Source organism: Micropterus dolomieu, linkage group LG17 (genome assembly GCF_021292245.1).
Source record: "Micropterus dolomieu isolate WLL.071019.BEF.003 ecotype Adirondacks linkage group LG17, ASM2129224v1, whole genome shotgun sequence".
Taxonomy (NCBI): Eukaryota; Metazoa; Chordata; class Actinopteri; order Centrarchiformes; family Centrarchidae; genus Micropterus; species Micropterus dolomieu.
The window spans coordinates 606,197-620,785 of NC_060166.1; the positions used below are offsets into that span (position 1 = coordinate 606,197).

The following is a 14,589-nucleotide window of genomic DNA, read 5'->3' on the forward strand; positions in this document are numbered from 1 at the left end:
ATAATCAATAGGCAGAAAATGTAAAGGTTTCAATACTCATCGAACTGCACTACTCAAAAGACACTGTCACACTGAATGTTGTTTTCTGATAACAGTGTTGTAAGATGTGTATCTGACCCAGTGTCTTCCTCCCAGTAGTAGTATCTTTTAGCCAGGTGGGATTGTTTGATCTTCTCCCTCTGTGCTGTCCTCATGAAGACGCCGGTCTTGCGGGTCTGTTTGGTCAGGCGGTTGTGGATGTCGGAGATGACCGTGAAAGTGGTGCCTTGTGGGTAGCAGAGGCCCACGGTGATCAAGTCATTTCTGAAACATGACAGAAATGTAATAATAATAATAATAATACATTTAATTTGTAATGCACCTTATATTTAAGCAAATCCCAAAGTGCTACAAGCTAAAATAGGAAGTGCTAAAAAATAAAAACACAGAGCATGAAAATAAAACAAAAACAATAAGGCAAAGGAAAGGGGCAAAAGTTCAATCAAAAGCTCTCCTAAAAAGATGGGTTTTCAGGCCTCGTTTAAAAGCATCCACAGCAGCTGAGCAGAACGCTTGATCTCCCATTGTATGGAGCTTTGTCCTAGGAGGTTTCAGGAGATACGCTGAGGCAAGTCGGATATAGATACAGTACTGACTTAATCTCACAGCAAAACCTGTTGTCATGATTATTTCTACTTTTATCTAACACATCACTTGTGAACAGATTTGAACAAATGAGTTGATTAGTCGGAAGATAGAAAAGTAACTGGCATCATAATTGTATTGTTTAAGTCATTCCTAAAAGACATTAGGACACTATTCCTTTTACTCTGATTTTTGCTTCTGCAGACATTTGAAGACCCCCGTGTGAATCTATGATGGGCATGTTCACTATTTTCTGACATTTTTAAGAGTAAGAGAATAACCAATTAATAGCAAAAATAACAGATGGTAAAAATTATGTGGGGTCAATATGGCAGGAAGAAATCTGGTGTAGAAATTGGCAAAATCGACATTAACTGAAGCTCACAGTTGCACAGTGGCAGTTAGGTGTTTATGCAATTTAATCTGAGATATGTGTGCCTGTGCTTGAAATTTGTTTCTTACACTAAAATGTTGTACTATATACACTGTAGAGAAATATTACCTCTGTTTCATAAATTTGAATCAAGTAATGCAAAGAACGGCCATTTCGAATGTCTAAATGCAACTACTATATACTGCAATTAGCAGAAAAGAAAACAAGTGAGTTGGATGTCAGCTACTGAACAATTCCTCTTTGTTACACCTGACTTGTATTTATCTTCATATCTAAATGATGCATTAGCAATCAAATACGACTTGCAGTCTTTTCAAAAGTATGTACTTTGTAAACTTTACAGTTTAATGTTTGCTACAACAAACTCCCAGTTTAATAATTGTTGCTCTCACTTCATAAAGTCATGTACACTCTTTATCAATCAATCCATGGATTTCCCAATTTCTCTTCCCAAAGTCAACCATTAATTAACAAGACAGCACATATTGAACATAATCTATTTGGCCCAACAGCTTTTTACAGAGTCTGCTACAAGATCCTTAATCAAAGCTTTAAAATCAGCAGGAAGTAGGTGCATTTTAATACATCATACTGAAGGCAGGAAATCATGGCTCATTAAACCATGGTCAGTTAGCTTACTTTCAAAAGACAGACAGCAGTTGTTTTCTTAAATAAAGTCCAAAATAAACAAGTCATAGTTCAACTCTTTCTGCAGAGAATCAGCCTCACTTGCTGTATTCCTCTGTGAACTGTAGATGGGGCCATTGGTGTAGACACCATCCTTTAGTAACTTTGGCTCCATACGGTCCATGTCAGGGTGGACTCAGGCCATAGGGAGTAGTGGACTAGCATGAAATGACGCCCGGCCTTTATCCAGTTCAGTAGCTGAAGGCCAAACTGTAAACATCATCGGAAGGGAGGAGCCCAAGTTAGGCTCTCAGTTAGGCCGACAGCGTCCAGTTATTCATGCTTCAGTTATTGGAGTGACCTCAGGAGCAGCCCTGCCGTTACAGAAAGCCTTCAAGGAGGGACCAGATTCAAAACAAAATTAAACTTGTCAGCTAGCTTCCTATGCCATCATCTACAACATCTTGTGTTTAACTGTACAAGCATTCCTTCTTTCTATAACTGGATAGAAATTCAGCTACGTTAAGGGTTAAGATATCAGTATGCACCAAATAAGTGGCTGTCAGCATCTTACAACACCCTTTTCATTGTCACAATTCTGGAATCAACAGCCGTGCACACTTTACCTATGATTGACCAGGCGTGTGGAGGCGTGAGTGTAAGCAGGGTTTAAACTTCTTTCTCAAGCTGTCTTTTTTCTATTCTTTACTACTTCCAGCGTATTGTGTGTGTAAGACAGAGTGCATTACCACGAATGCTTTCAAGGAGATCCTGTATGAATGCACAATTCATCCTGTTTCGTGCCTATCTCTGACTACAAGCCAGCTGTTAAGTGTTGGTCATCCAGAACAGCTGTGCATTTAGATGTGGTCGGACAACACTTTGTACAAACTCTAATAACTCATAAAAAGTGAGAGAAGTGGATGTGTAGAATGAAAATACATAGCTTGTTGGGATTGAAAGTTAGACCATCTGAAAAGCACTTTGCTTGAAGCGCATCAAGTTCATTAACACTCTGGTGAATCCTAAAGAGCCCATCCCAAGGACAGGAAGACTGGGGTGGTGTATGACATGATCATGAACCTGGACAAAAGACTGAATGAACACTGGAAACATACAACATCAGCTGTCTGTGAACACCAGACCAAAACCACTCAGAGAACCCTGAGGTCAAAAATATATAGACCAGGAGTCAGTAGAGGAGTGGAGAAACAGCGAGGAGGACATTCAAATCTGACACAAGAGACAGCTCCATTCACTGAGACACAGTCTTCCTCCTCTGCCTCCTGTGAGCACTTACATCAGTGCTACTCCAGTAACAGTGTGATGGGGGAGTAGAAGGTAAAAATTCACTTCATGGATGGCTGACTGCAACAGATGAAGCCCTTGTGCTGCTTGGTGTGGTCAAAGAACCAGGCTTGTACACTGTTCAAATGCAGGTCTGGATGCTTTTCACTGGATTAAAAAGGTCAATTTGTTTCTCTAGGACGATTTCAAAGTCTGTATAGACATATCTTTTATACATCTTGCTGAGTTGAAATGGAGAAAATCTTTTGAAAGTTTTACAATGCAGTTACAATAAGGTTATAAACAGCCAAAACACAGCTCCCAACCCCTGACTTCACTACCACATTTACTTATATTTATTACTGTTAAACAGACAAAAAGTCCCTGTAATGTGAAATTAGTAAGGAGTCTTGAAAAATAATATTTTTATATGGATATTTTGCTCAAAACATTGTATGTTAGTATCTCTTGCCCACAAGGTATTATCTTCTACCTAGTGGGCACTGCATTTCAGCATGGAGCTCTTCAATTTACCCTGTCTAGTATTCTGAGCATATATTGACTGATGATATGAGCACCGGGCCAGACATCTTTATATTTTGTACTTGATGTACTTGTTCTTGATGGCCATATTATAAGTGCCCATAAACCCTTAGGAGAAAATCCCTTTGGGGCAAGTAATTATAATCTCAGTCATAAACACACCACTATGGAAAGGGACAGAGACCTGTTTCAAGTGGTCATTTGTTCTTCTCAGATATACATTAATATAAGCAGGCACACCAGAGCTGCTGCTAGGGGAAATTAACTTTTCCTTCTGCTATGATGCAGTCACCTCCATCAGTCTGAATTTATCACAAGCCATATGGGATTTCTAATATTGGTTGCCTTGTGTGCTCCATTTGCCTTATTGCCCTTTCAGAAAGGAAGCGATTTGCGCTGCGCTGGCTGTGGGGTTCAGAGCAAAACTGATGGGTTCAGCGCAAAAGTTCAACTATTTTGAACTTGGAACACGGCGTGCGCGTAAGGTCGCCAAGCAGTGCGCTGTGCTGCGCTTACGCTTTGCTCGACACAGCAACAAACCGCAGTGACGCAAGCTATTGAAAATAACGGGCTTCACAGCGCAGCAGTGCGGTCGTCGTACTCTGTCTGAAAGACCCATTATGCATGTCTATGTTCCGTGTGTTTTTTTATTTGTTTAAAGGCCTTTGTGCTTTTTAGTGTTACATGGTTGCAAAGTCACAACTGTTATAATGGCTTGAATGTATCTGTTCTATTATTTTCCCAGAGATTGAAAATGATGGTTTGTCTAAATCTGGCACATCTACAGTACATCCTGTTGATGTTAATGTGCGCTGTCCATGATAAATAAAACAGCTGATTCTTACCTGGTCAAACAATCCAAAGCAGACAGTACCTGCTGTAAACATGATTTGTGTGAGGGTGGTGTTTGTCATAAGTGTGTGCTGTCCTCAGAGTGGCTCATGTGTCCACTGACTTGTTAAAATTGATGAGCCAGATGGTGACCTCAGCAGGCGCTGCCTGGTCCCAGTGGATGGTGTAGCCTTTGGCCAGTGTGATCACCGGCTGGAACTGTTGGTAGTGTTTCCTCTTCCCCAGGGCGCCCTCTAGTGTCAGGGGGTGATCAGGGTACTCATCTCTCACTATGTGCATGTTCAGGTTTGCAGGATTACGTGTCTGGACGTAGATCTAAAGACAACACAACCATGGAATTACAAGGCTGATTCTAATATTTAGTTATATATATTTCTTCTCATTTCATCTGACTTAAATGGCTCCTGGACTCACACACCTAATGTAGGTGTAAGAACTGGATGAGTATTCTTTTTTTGTTTTTTTGGTTTTTTTTTTACAAATTGACTAATTTGGCTCATTAAACTACAAACATGTAAAAAGAATAAATAACCCAAGCTTCTATCTTATAAATGAAAAGTTGAATTCATAAGCAATATAAACACACCCATACCAGTTCAGTACACTCAGTGGTTTAACCCTCCAGAATCTCCTTAGAGACCCATTTTCAATGCCCCCTTCCCTCTTTGTCCTCTGGACTCATATTTCAGCAATACAGTTTCACTAGATATTCACTTGACATGTTAGGATTGGTCTCCCGATTTTGACTATGGTATCTGGTTGGCAAGTATGCTGATCAACCATACATATCAATAACAGTGATTATTGACTTGGTTTGTCATCTATACAGGCTTTAAAATGTGAACTTGGCTGCTGAACTAAACAAAGTTCCTGGGGGTTGAGGAGTGATGGCCCTACAGTGGGTAATGTCACAGAAGGCCTACTCAGAAAACGGACCAACTTCAGATACTGAATCTCACTCCAAACTAAACTAGAAGAAGTTGGCAGCCCTGAGCTATGCATGATTTGTTTATTATTTCACACAGAACATGTACTTATATATGAATGTATGATTTCACTTTCACACACAGCACTTTGATTGGGATGTGAAATGACATGTAATCAACCAATGCCAAAGAGGGTGTAATAGAAAGCAGATTTGTGCTTGTCAAGGCTGATTTGTGACAAGAAATGTTTAGAGAGTTTGATGACTGCTTGCACACCTGTGCGTAGCGGCCGCTGCAGATAGCAGCCCTCCAGTCGGGCACGTCGATGCAGTCAGGATGGCGGAGCAGCCAGTTGTCCTCTTTAACCAGGAAGGCTCCGGGATACTCACTGATCGAGCCGTCGATATCGTGGAAGATGGTCGTTTTGTCCCCGTCCATTTGCATCTTATTAAACCAGGGACCAGGCTCCCCAAAAAACACGCGAGACGTAATCTACAGTAGAGGGATGGAGTGATATGCATACATTTTAAGATCCTCGTATTGAGTTTTCAGTATTCAAATGTCTCCAGCATACTCTCGTTGAGGAAAATGTTTATTAATCCTAGATTTACTCGATCTGATTATTATCTTACAGTTTACAGTAACTGGTGGTGAGGACAGCTCAGAAAGATTCAACTAAACATCTATTTAGAATTTTGTACCAATTCAATGGGCACTTTTGTATGCATGAGAAATTTTACACATTTTACACTTCTCAATTAATTAAATTTAAATTGTCCACATATGTGTAAGTGTGATTCACTGCAGATTTGTTTTTCCATTAAATTATTTATCTTATCTTATCTTTTCAAAGAAATGTTGCCTTCCCATGAATGAAAATGCACCAAACATGGCACAATGGTCCAGTCTCATCCAAAAAGGACCTGGCTAAATAGTGGAATCAATCTCCTAATGATGACACTATAGCAACAGTGTGAATTTTAAAATGTAGATATTGGGAAAACCTTTTAGGTTCTATGTTATCCACTCAAGCCAATATTTTGCTATGTTAGCTAGCAATCCATAGTAAAGTGTTCAGTAGAAATCAGTCCACAGGCTTAAAGACAACCGAGAAAGTTGGGAAATGTCTAATCTTTTAAGTTACATTACAATCCATTCATACATTGGCAAACCAAAGTAATTAATACATGTAAGCTGCTCTACCTTTAAGGTTTGGATGAATATTTTCAGATTTAACCTGATGACAATAAATTCAGAACAAAGGTTAAAAATTGAAATCACATTTTTCCCTTCATGTAAAGCTGCTCTCTGGACTTTCCTTATAATCAACCACATGTTTACATTCAGTTTCTCACCAAAACACATTGTGTATTTCCAGAGAATCCAATGTCAACAAATGACCTCATGGTTAGTGACAATGTCAGTGTATTTACTTCAAAGCATCTGTATAACAATTTTTATCTTAAACCCTACTTTTAATCCATGCACGTTACTTTAATCTTTCCACCACCAACTATTGATCAACAGAATGGTGGGAAATCATGTGTCATCATCAATGTGTCACATTTGTATCATGCATGTGCTCATGCATTTGCTACATAGTACCTCCCATGGTCAAAAAGGGTACCTTTATAGAGACATTATATTACTGGGCTCCAGTCTTTATATTAAAGTTGCCATTTTGAAACTTGCTTACCTGATGTTAGTACAGATTTTCCCATTTTCATTTAATCTCAAAGAAACATCTGTGTTCTAACAATGTCTCGTGATGTTGTTTATTTTCCACAGAAGTTGACTCACAGGTACGTGGTCAAAGGTGATGTCAGTGACGTTATTGTTTGGACAGCTCTGCCAGGAGTTGTTGAGCCTGAAGCCAAAGGCACTAGTGTGCCGTCCATCCAGCGCCGTGTATTTCCGAAAAGTGCAGTTCTGCATGTTGATGGGCCCATCGTAGATCTGCATACCCCGAATCGGAAAATCACTGCAGGGACACAAACACAGAAACCCATTAGCAATGTACACTCAGTTTTAGTAGCTTAGCAAAAAGTAACTTTGATATAGTGCAGTGAAAAGTAAGTGGATGGAGGTTGGGGTAGTTGATGTACATATATAGAAGTGTCCATCCACTACCACATGCTTCAACACTAAAGACTAGGTGTCAAGTCCCATCTCATACCATTATTATTTACCTGAACAATGTTTGTAGTTGGCTAGCATTAATCTGATCATCCATACCTGTTATCTCACCAAGTTATCTGTATCTGAGTAATGATGGGTTTACTTTTTATTTCTCTGACTTATTTATCCACCCAACTACTGTATAAAATGTTTGTACATACATTTACTTTTTGTGAGTAGCATAAAGGGAACTGCAACTTCATCTCATTATACAACCCTGTATTGTAAAATGACAAATTAATCTACCTTGTATTATTTGACATGTGTTTATTGTGGTTGTTGGGCAGAAGAGGAGAGGAAACAATGCAGTGTATGGGAGAGCAGTAGAGCACAGAATAGTAGGAGAACATGTGTTTGGAAGTTTAATAAGCAGCGTCATTGGGTTGGTCATCAACAAAATTGTCAGAACTAACTATAGTAAGATTTTTCTATGTAGAAAGAGGGTTTGTACAGCTGACTCCCTGCCATGGATGGGGATGAAAATCTTTTATATTCAGAGGAATCATCAGATGTTCAGCACTGCACAGCGTGAGTGCGCTTGAACTCGGGCACACCATTGCACAACTAGTTGCATCAAAGAAGGCTGAAGAAGAATCATCGAGATAGCAGTACTTTATGTGGACTTCTCTTTTTCCCCACAAGATAAATTAATCTGATATATTGCTTCCGGATTTCTAGCATACCAAATCTGGCTCTTACACATGCCAGCCTCTATTAAACTGCTGCTCCTCCACCCAAAATCTATCTTTGGGGTATTAAACATGGTTTGAAAAGTGGCTGTCAAATGTTCTCAGTTTGCTTCTTCATGAAGAACATCAGCTGTGGTCAGTTTGAATACATGCCAGTAATAAAGGGCAACAAGTTTTAATGGCAGAGAAATGTCCTTCAGTACTTCATCAATCCATGGTCCACACACATAATTTACACACTGCGGCTGAAGGCTCTAAACCCCAAAGTGGTCAAACGGCGAATGGTGCAGTGAGGTGAATAGAAGAAGAAGACCTACCAGTACGTGTGGATGTGTTTATGAATGAGGTCAGTGATGTACAGAGGAGCGAGGTTATGAATGGCCTTGAAGGCCAGGAGCAGGATCTTGAAATCAATGCGGTATTTAGCTAGGAGCCAATGAGGCTGCTGAAGGACAGGAGTGATATGCTTAATAGAGTGGGTTCTGGTGATGATACAGGCAGCAGAGCTATGAACAAGTTTAAGTTTATGTATGAATTTGAGGGGAAGACCGAAAAGGAGAGAATTACAATAATCAATGCGGGATGTGACCAGGGTGTGAACAAGAATGGCTGTACTAGTGGGTGAGAGAGACGGTCGGAAGCGATTAATGTTACGTAAATGGAAGTTTGCAGACCGAGTGACATTATTAATGCGAGCTTGAAATTAAACTGATGAATGAAACTGAGGAGTTGTCAGTGGTAACAGAAAAACTGTCAAGTTTTGTCAAAGTTGATTTGGTGTCAATGAGGAGAACCTTAGTTTTGTCACTGTTAAGTTTGAGGAAGTTGCAGGAGAACCGGCACATTTCCGGCAATCAGAGAGGGAGTTGGGTGGGAGGGTGGAGGTAGGTTTGGTGGACAGGTAGAGCTGGGTGTCATCCGCATAGCAGTGGAAATGGGTGTTAAATTAACGGAAGATATGGCCAAGAGGAGGTAGATGATGAACAGAAGGGGCCCCAGGACAGAGCCCTGGGGAACACCGGTAGTGACAGGAAATAGCTGTGATTTGAAAGTTCTGAGTTGGATGAACTGAGTGTGGCCAGATAGAGATATGATTTAAACAAGGGTGTATCGGTTATACCAATAAAGACTAATCTCTCAAGGAGGATGAGAATAGTTAATAGTCCGGAGTCAGCAGCCATGAGAAGATCATTAGTGATTTTTAACAATGCTGTTTGTGTGCTATGGCGAGGACGATAACCAGATTGGAATTGTTCATAGAGGTTTCTTAAGTATAGAAGTTATTGCAGCTGATTTTAGCTGACCACCTACCTCTTAACAGATCATGAATACATAAATAAATAAATAAAGTAGCACGATGACAGTATTCAAATTTAATGGAGAATTAAAGCAGCAAGCAGCGTTGGCGGGCCGTGTTGCAGATTCTGGAGCTCTGCTGATGTGGCTGTGAATTTGCCATGCGCTTCGGACGCTGCACAAAGGTATTAATCATCACTTCCTGTGTCCCCTTTGTGGCGCTACATAGCAATTGGCGCTATGACTATAACTAAATATTGGCATGTAGATGTGTTCAGGGCGTGACTGTTATCAAGCACGTATAGTTGTGTAGCAGTTGTGAGCATGTACACTGAAGTTACAACAACTTCTTCTTTCATGGCGAATCATCGATTATGGATGCCACGCACACTGTTTCACGAAAACTCACCGTTTGTACAACTTTTAATAATCAGTGGGATTAGACTAGACAGCAAAAATCTGAAGTTCGGCAGACTAATTCTCTAGGAGTAGTTTGTTAAAGTATGGAGTGTGTAAATCATCCAAAAATTACCATAAAATTCAAAATGGCTGACTTCCTGTTGGTTTCAGGGCATCACTTCAAGAGGCTATTTGGTACATCCGGACATGATACATATGTCACAGAAATTTCATATATATAGGTGACACATGCTGTTTCGTTGAATGTCACTTCCTGTTACCAGCAGGTGGCGCTATGACTATGAGTGAATATTGGCATATGGTCATATATGTTCAGGGCGGGACTCTTATTATACATGTAAAATTCGGTGCAGATGTGAGCATGTATACTGAAGTTAAACTCCTGTTGAGTTTAGGCAATGGCTCCAAGAGGCTTTTTTGTACTTCTGGACATGATACACACACACCACAGAAATGTCGTACAAGTAGGTGAAACTTTGCCCAGGGGCTCCTCTGTAGGGAGTGTTAGCGAGCCATTTTGCCACACCCATGCACGAAACCCATAAAAAACACGGTTCGTGCTTGGGCCCTAAAAAGAAATTATTTTGCTCTGAGTAGATGCATGATGGATTAAAATCTACTCTGACAAGATGTCTATGAAGATTCTCAGTCATCCAGGTCATAGTTATCCAACGAAGGTTAAAATCAAGGGCAACTGGACTTGGTTGAAGATACTGGAAGACGTTTCGTCCCTCATCCAAAGGACTTCTTCAGTTCTGACTGACTGGCAGGGAAACTCAGCTATTTAACCTCAGTGGGGTCGTTATCCTGGGTCATCAATACCGCTGGTTCGTTCCTGGTTGCTGTGACGACAGTCGTTACAGTCGTTAAGACTACCTGTGGCCAAGACTGAACGACCATCGTTGGTATCTCTGTTGGTACTCTGTAACATGTCCTCAAGTAACATTTTAGAGTAAATTGTACTTGTCAGAGTAAATGTAACTTGTTACTACCAACCTTTGATAGTCACCGTGTCTTAACAACATTTCACTGACTAAACTGAAATAAATATGTTTACATGTGCACAGGTTTGTAGGTTTCCAATCTTAATCAAGTTCTGATTGTATTTTGGAAGTGTTATTTACAGAGAATTAAATATTATGTAGCTCCCCTTGTGATGCCCATGAGTCTGTTACTATCCAGGTTTGTCTTTGACTCCTCCACATCCAGAAAAATAAATTCTCAACTGAATGAAGTGACCTGAACCAACAGTTTAGTGCATCCTCTGCATTATCAACAAAGTTTCATCGTCGATCAACATCATCTATCATCATATTTTTGGCTCAAGTTACATACAGTTACATTGAGGCTCATGATAAACAATGAAATATGGATGAGATGTTTAAACGCTGAAGTATCCAGGTTTCAGTCAGACTATTCCAGCTAGCATATCAAGGTTCCCATAAACCAGGACGAGGGCTTTTCCAGGTCTCTGAAACCAGGATTTGACGATTACATGGGCAAACACATCCCAGGATACTCAGTAGTTCACTAGTCTGCGTATAAACACACTCAATGTTAAATGTAATCTAGATGTCATGCACTTTTTTTCATGCTGCATTAATTTTTTTTAAGCTGAAAATACAACATCTGACAAATGAGCCCCTTATGAAGTGTCTATGCCCACGTACCATTCCATTGGGCCTTTTTATAGCCCCCTGATGCAGATGTAAACACAGTTGATGAGAGTGGAGTTTGTGGGCTGTAAAAACCAACAAGCTAAAATAGGCTATAACTGTCACTTACATGCCACGTGGCAAGGTTCTGCTAATGAGGTCAGAACCTCCGGGGCCCCAGATGCGGTTGTCAGGGAGGGCCATCCCGCGATTGTCACTTTCACCCACAAACAGTGAGTTTTTCACCTGCTGACGGGAGCCATCATCATCTGGAAAAGTTCCTCCACTGCACACACAGATGGGGAGAGTTAGATTCTGTAAGTGCCAGCAGCAGTAGCAGTAAGTATAGTGATAGTAGCTTTGAAAATTGTAGAAGCAGCATCGATACTGTCAAATTGTTTCATTGATCCCACTGTGAGAATTTCCTTTATTACCCAAACATCCAGTGATTAAAAACTGACTATTCCTTGTTGAATACATCTGAGGCCAAGTAAATATAAGTCCAGCCAAAGTACAAAATACAGGTGTGTTGATCATACGTCATTTCTGTGCTAAATCTCATACATATCAGTAAAGCAAGCAAACCAACAGCTTGAAATAGAGAGGTGAAGAGCACATACTGAGCTATCAAGCTAGAAAAGCCACTGTAGTAATTACTGTGCTCTGTCAGTGTTTATGGGGGCCAAAAATAGAAATATATATGTAATGTACAGACATACATAATAAAAAGGCCAATTTGGTACAAAACACTAACTGTTCAATTAGTGTGTTTATTTTATGAGTGTGTGTGTAGTTTAGTTTTGTGTTCTTATTTTCTAATATCAGTTAATACGGGACATCAATGGTCAGGGTAAAAGTATAGACTAAATGATCCAATGAATGCTGAGATAATTTGATTAATTTCTAAAAGTTCAAATCTTTTGATATTTTGAAGTGTCAATCTAATGTAATTTTTTTTCAAGATGTCACAGATGCCTTGGTTCATTTCAGACTGAAGAGGTCAATTCATTGTAGCCAAGTCCAGTACCTGCAGACCTGAGGTCCGTTTGTCAGTAATAATACAGACAGGTGAGGTACCGGTCAACTGTTCATGACCTGAGGCTAAGTTACAGAAAAGACTACTGCAGTACACTGTAAAGAGTTATTATTGTAGCTAGGCAAAATGTTCCCCAATATGATGTACATGTATTAAAGTGGACTACTAAAATCTAAAAAAAATAGACTATAAATGACATTGTTTTTTGTTCCATGTGCTAATTCTTAATGTTATCCTCAGCAGTTAGTTATAGAGTTGCTGAATTGAAAAATCAGAAAGCTGGAACCACTCTGAATAATAAATCTACAGTTTAGCTAATTTGTGTTGTGATTAGTGATTACACCCTTCAAATATTTGTAAATATTTGATTATATCTTTTCATGTGACAACACTGAAGAAATGACACTTTGCTACAATGTAAAGCAGCTTGTATAACAGTGTAAATTTGCTGTCCCTTCAAAATAACACATCACACAGCCATTAATGTCTAAACCACTGGCAACAAAAGTGAGTACACCTCTAAGTGAAAATGTCCACATGGGGCCCAATTAGCCATTTTCCCTCCCCAATGTCACATTAGTTTTACAAGGTGTCAGGTGTGAGGGGGAAGCAGGTGTGTTAAATTTGGTGTTATCTCTCTAAGCATCTGAAAAATTTATCTGAATTGCTGCTCTACATAAAGATGGCCTAGGCTATAAGAAGATTGCCAAGACCCTGAAACTGAGCTGCAGCACGGTGGCCAAGACCATACAGCGGTCCAACAGGACAGGTTCCACTCAGAACAGGCCTCGCCATGGTCGACCAAAGAAGTAGAGTGCACGTGCTCACCGTCATATCCAGAGATTGTCTTTGGGAAACAGACGTATGAGTGCTGCCAGCATTGCTGCAGAGGTTGAAGGGGTGGGGAGTCAGCCTGTCGGTGCTCAGACCATACGCCGCACACTGCATCAAACTGGTCTGCACGGCTGTCGTCCCAGAAGGAAGCCTCTTCTAAAGACCAGTTTGCTGAAGACAAGTAGACTAAGGACGTATTAATGGAACCATGTCCTGTGGTCTGATGAGACCAAGATAAACTTATTTGGTTCAGATGGTGTCAAGCGTGTGTGACAGCAACCAGGTGAGTCAAGCATGCTGGTGGGAGTGTCCTGGTCTGGGACTCCATGAGTCCTGCCGGCACTGGGGAGCTACAGTTCACTGAGGGAACCATGAATGCCAACACGTACTGTGAAACCTGAAGCAGAGCATGATCCCCTTCCCTTCGGAGACTGGGCCACAGGGCAGCATTCCAACATGATAACGACCCCAAACACACCTCCAAGACGACCACTGCCTTGCTAAAGAAGCTGAGGGTGAAGGTGATGGACTGGCCAATTATGTCTCCAGACCTGAACCCTATTGAGCATCTGTGGGGAATCCTCAAACAGAAGGTGGAGGAGCACAAGGTCTCTAACATCCACCAGCTCCGTGATGTCGTCATGGAGGAGTGGAAGAGGACTCCAGTGGCAACCTGTGAAGCTCTGGTGAACTCCAGGCCCAAGAGGGTTAAGGCAGCGCTGGAAAATAATGGTGGCCACACAAAATATTGACACTTTGGGCCCAATTAGGACATTTTCACTTAGAGGTGTTCTCACTTTTGTTGATGTTGTTGTTGATGTTATCTTGAAGTGACAGCAAATTTACACTGTTATACAAACTGTACACTCACTACTTTACAAGTGTCATTTCTTCAGTGTTGTCACATGAAAATATATAATCAAATATTTACAAAAATGTGAGGGGTGTACTCACTTTTGTGAGATACTGTACATCTGCTGCACTGTGTTTCTATGTAATAATGGATATCTGTATTATGTTAAATAAATATAGTTTTAATCCCCTGAACGTTTGGCTATACCAACAGGTCAAGTGCAAATTCCTGTGTCCCCGCATGCTGGAGCCTTATCCATTACTGATGTCATTACCATGACTTGACTCAAATCTCACATTTGACACCCACATCCGCCACCTTTGTAAGGTCTCCTTCCTCCACCTCAAAAACATCGCCAAACTCCGCCCCTCCCTC

The 14,589-nt window shown here is 40.6% G+C and overlaps 1 protein-coding gene across 1 annotated transcript in view; it reads right to left on the reverse strand.

Annotated features, from left to right (window-relative positions):
• Nucleotides 1-14,589, reverse strand: part of LOC123985987 (cell migration inducing hyaluronidase 1) — a 134,934-nt gene that overhangs the window by 7,836 nt on the left and 112,509 nt on the right. The window contains exons 11-15 of the mRNA XM_046074017.1: nt 11,622-11,878; nt 7,054-7,234; nt 5,530-5,745; nt 4,431-4,642; nt 118-303 (exon numbers count right to left, since the gene is read on the reverse strand). Coding sequence (XP_045929973.1) covers nt 118-303; nt 4,431-4,642; nt 5,530-5,745; nt 7,054-7,234; nt 11,622-11,878 — 1,052 coding nt within the window. The remainder of the gene's footprint in view (nt 1-117; nt 304-4,430; nt 4,643-5,529; nt 5,746-7,053; nt 7,235-11,621; nt 11,879-14,589) is intronic.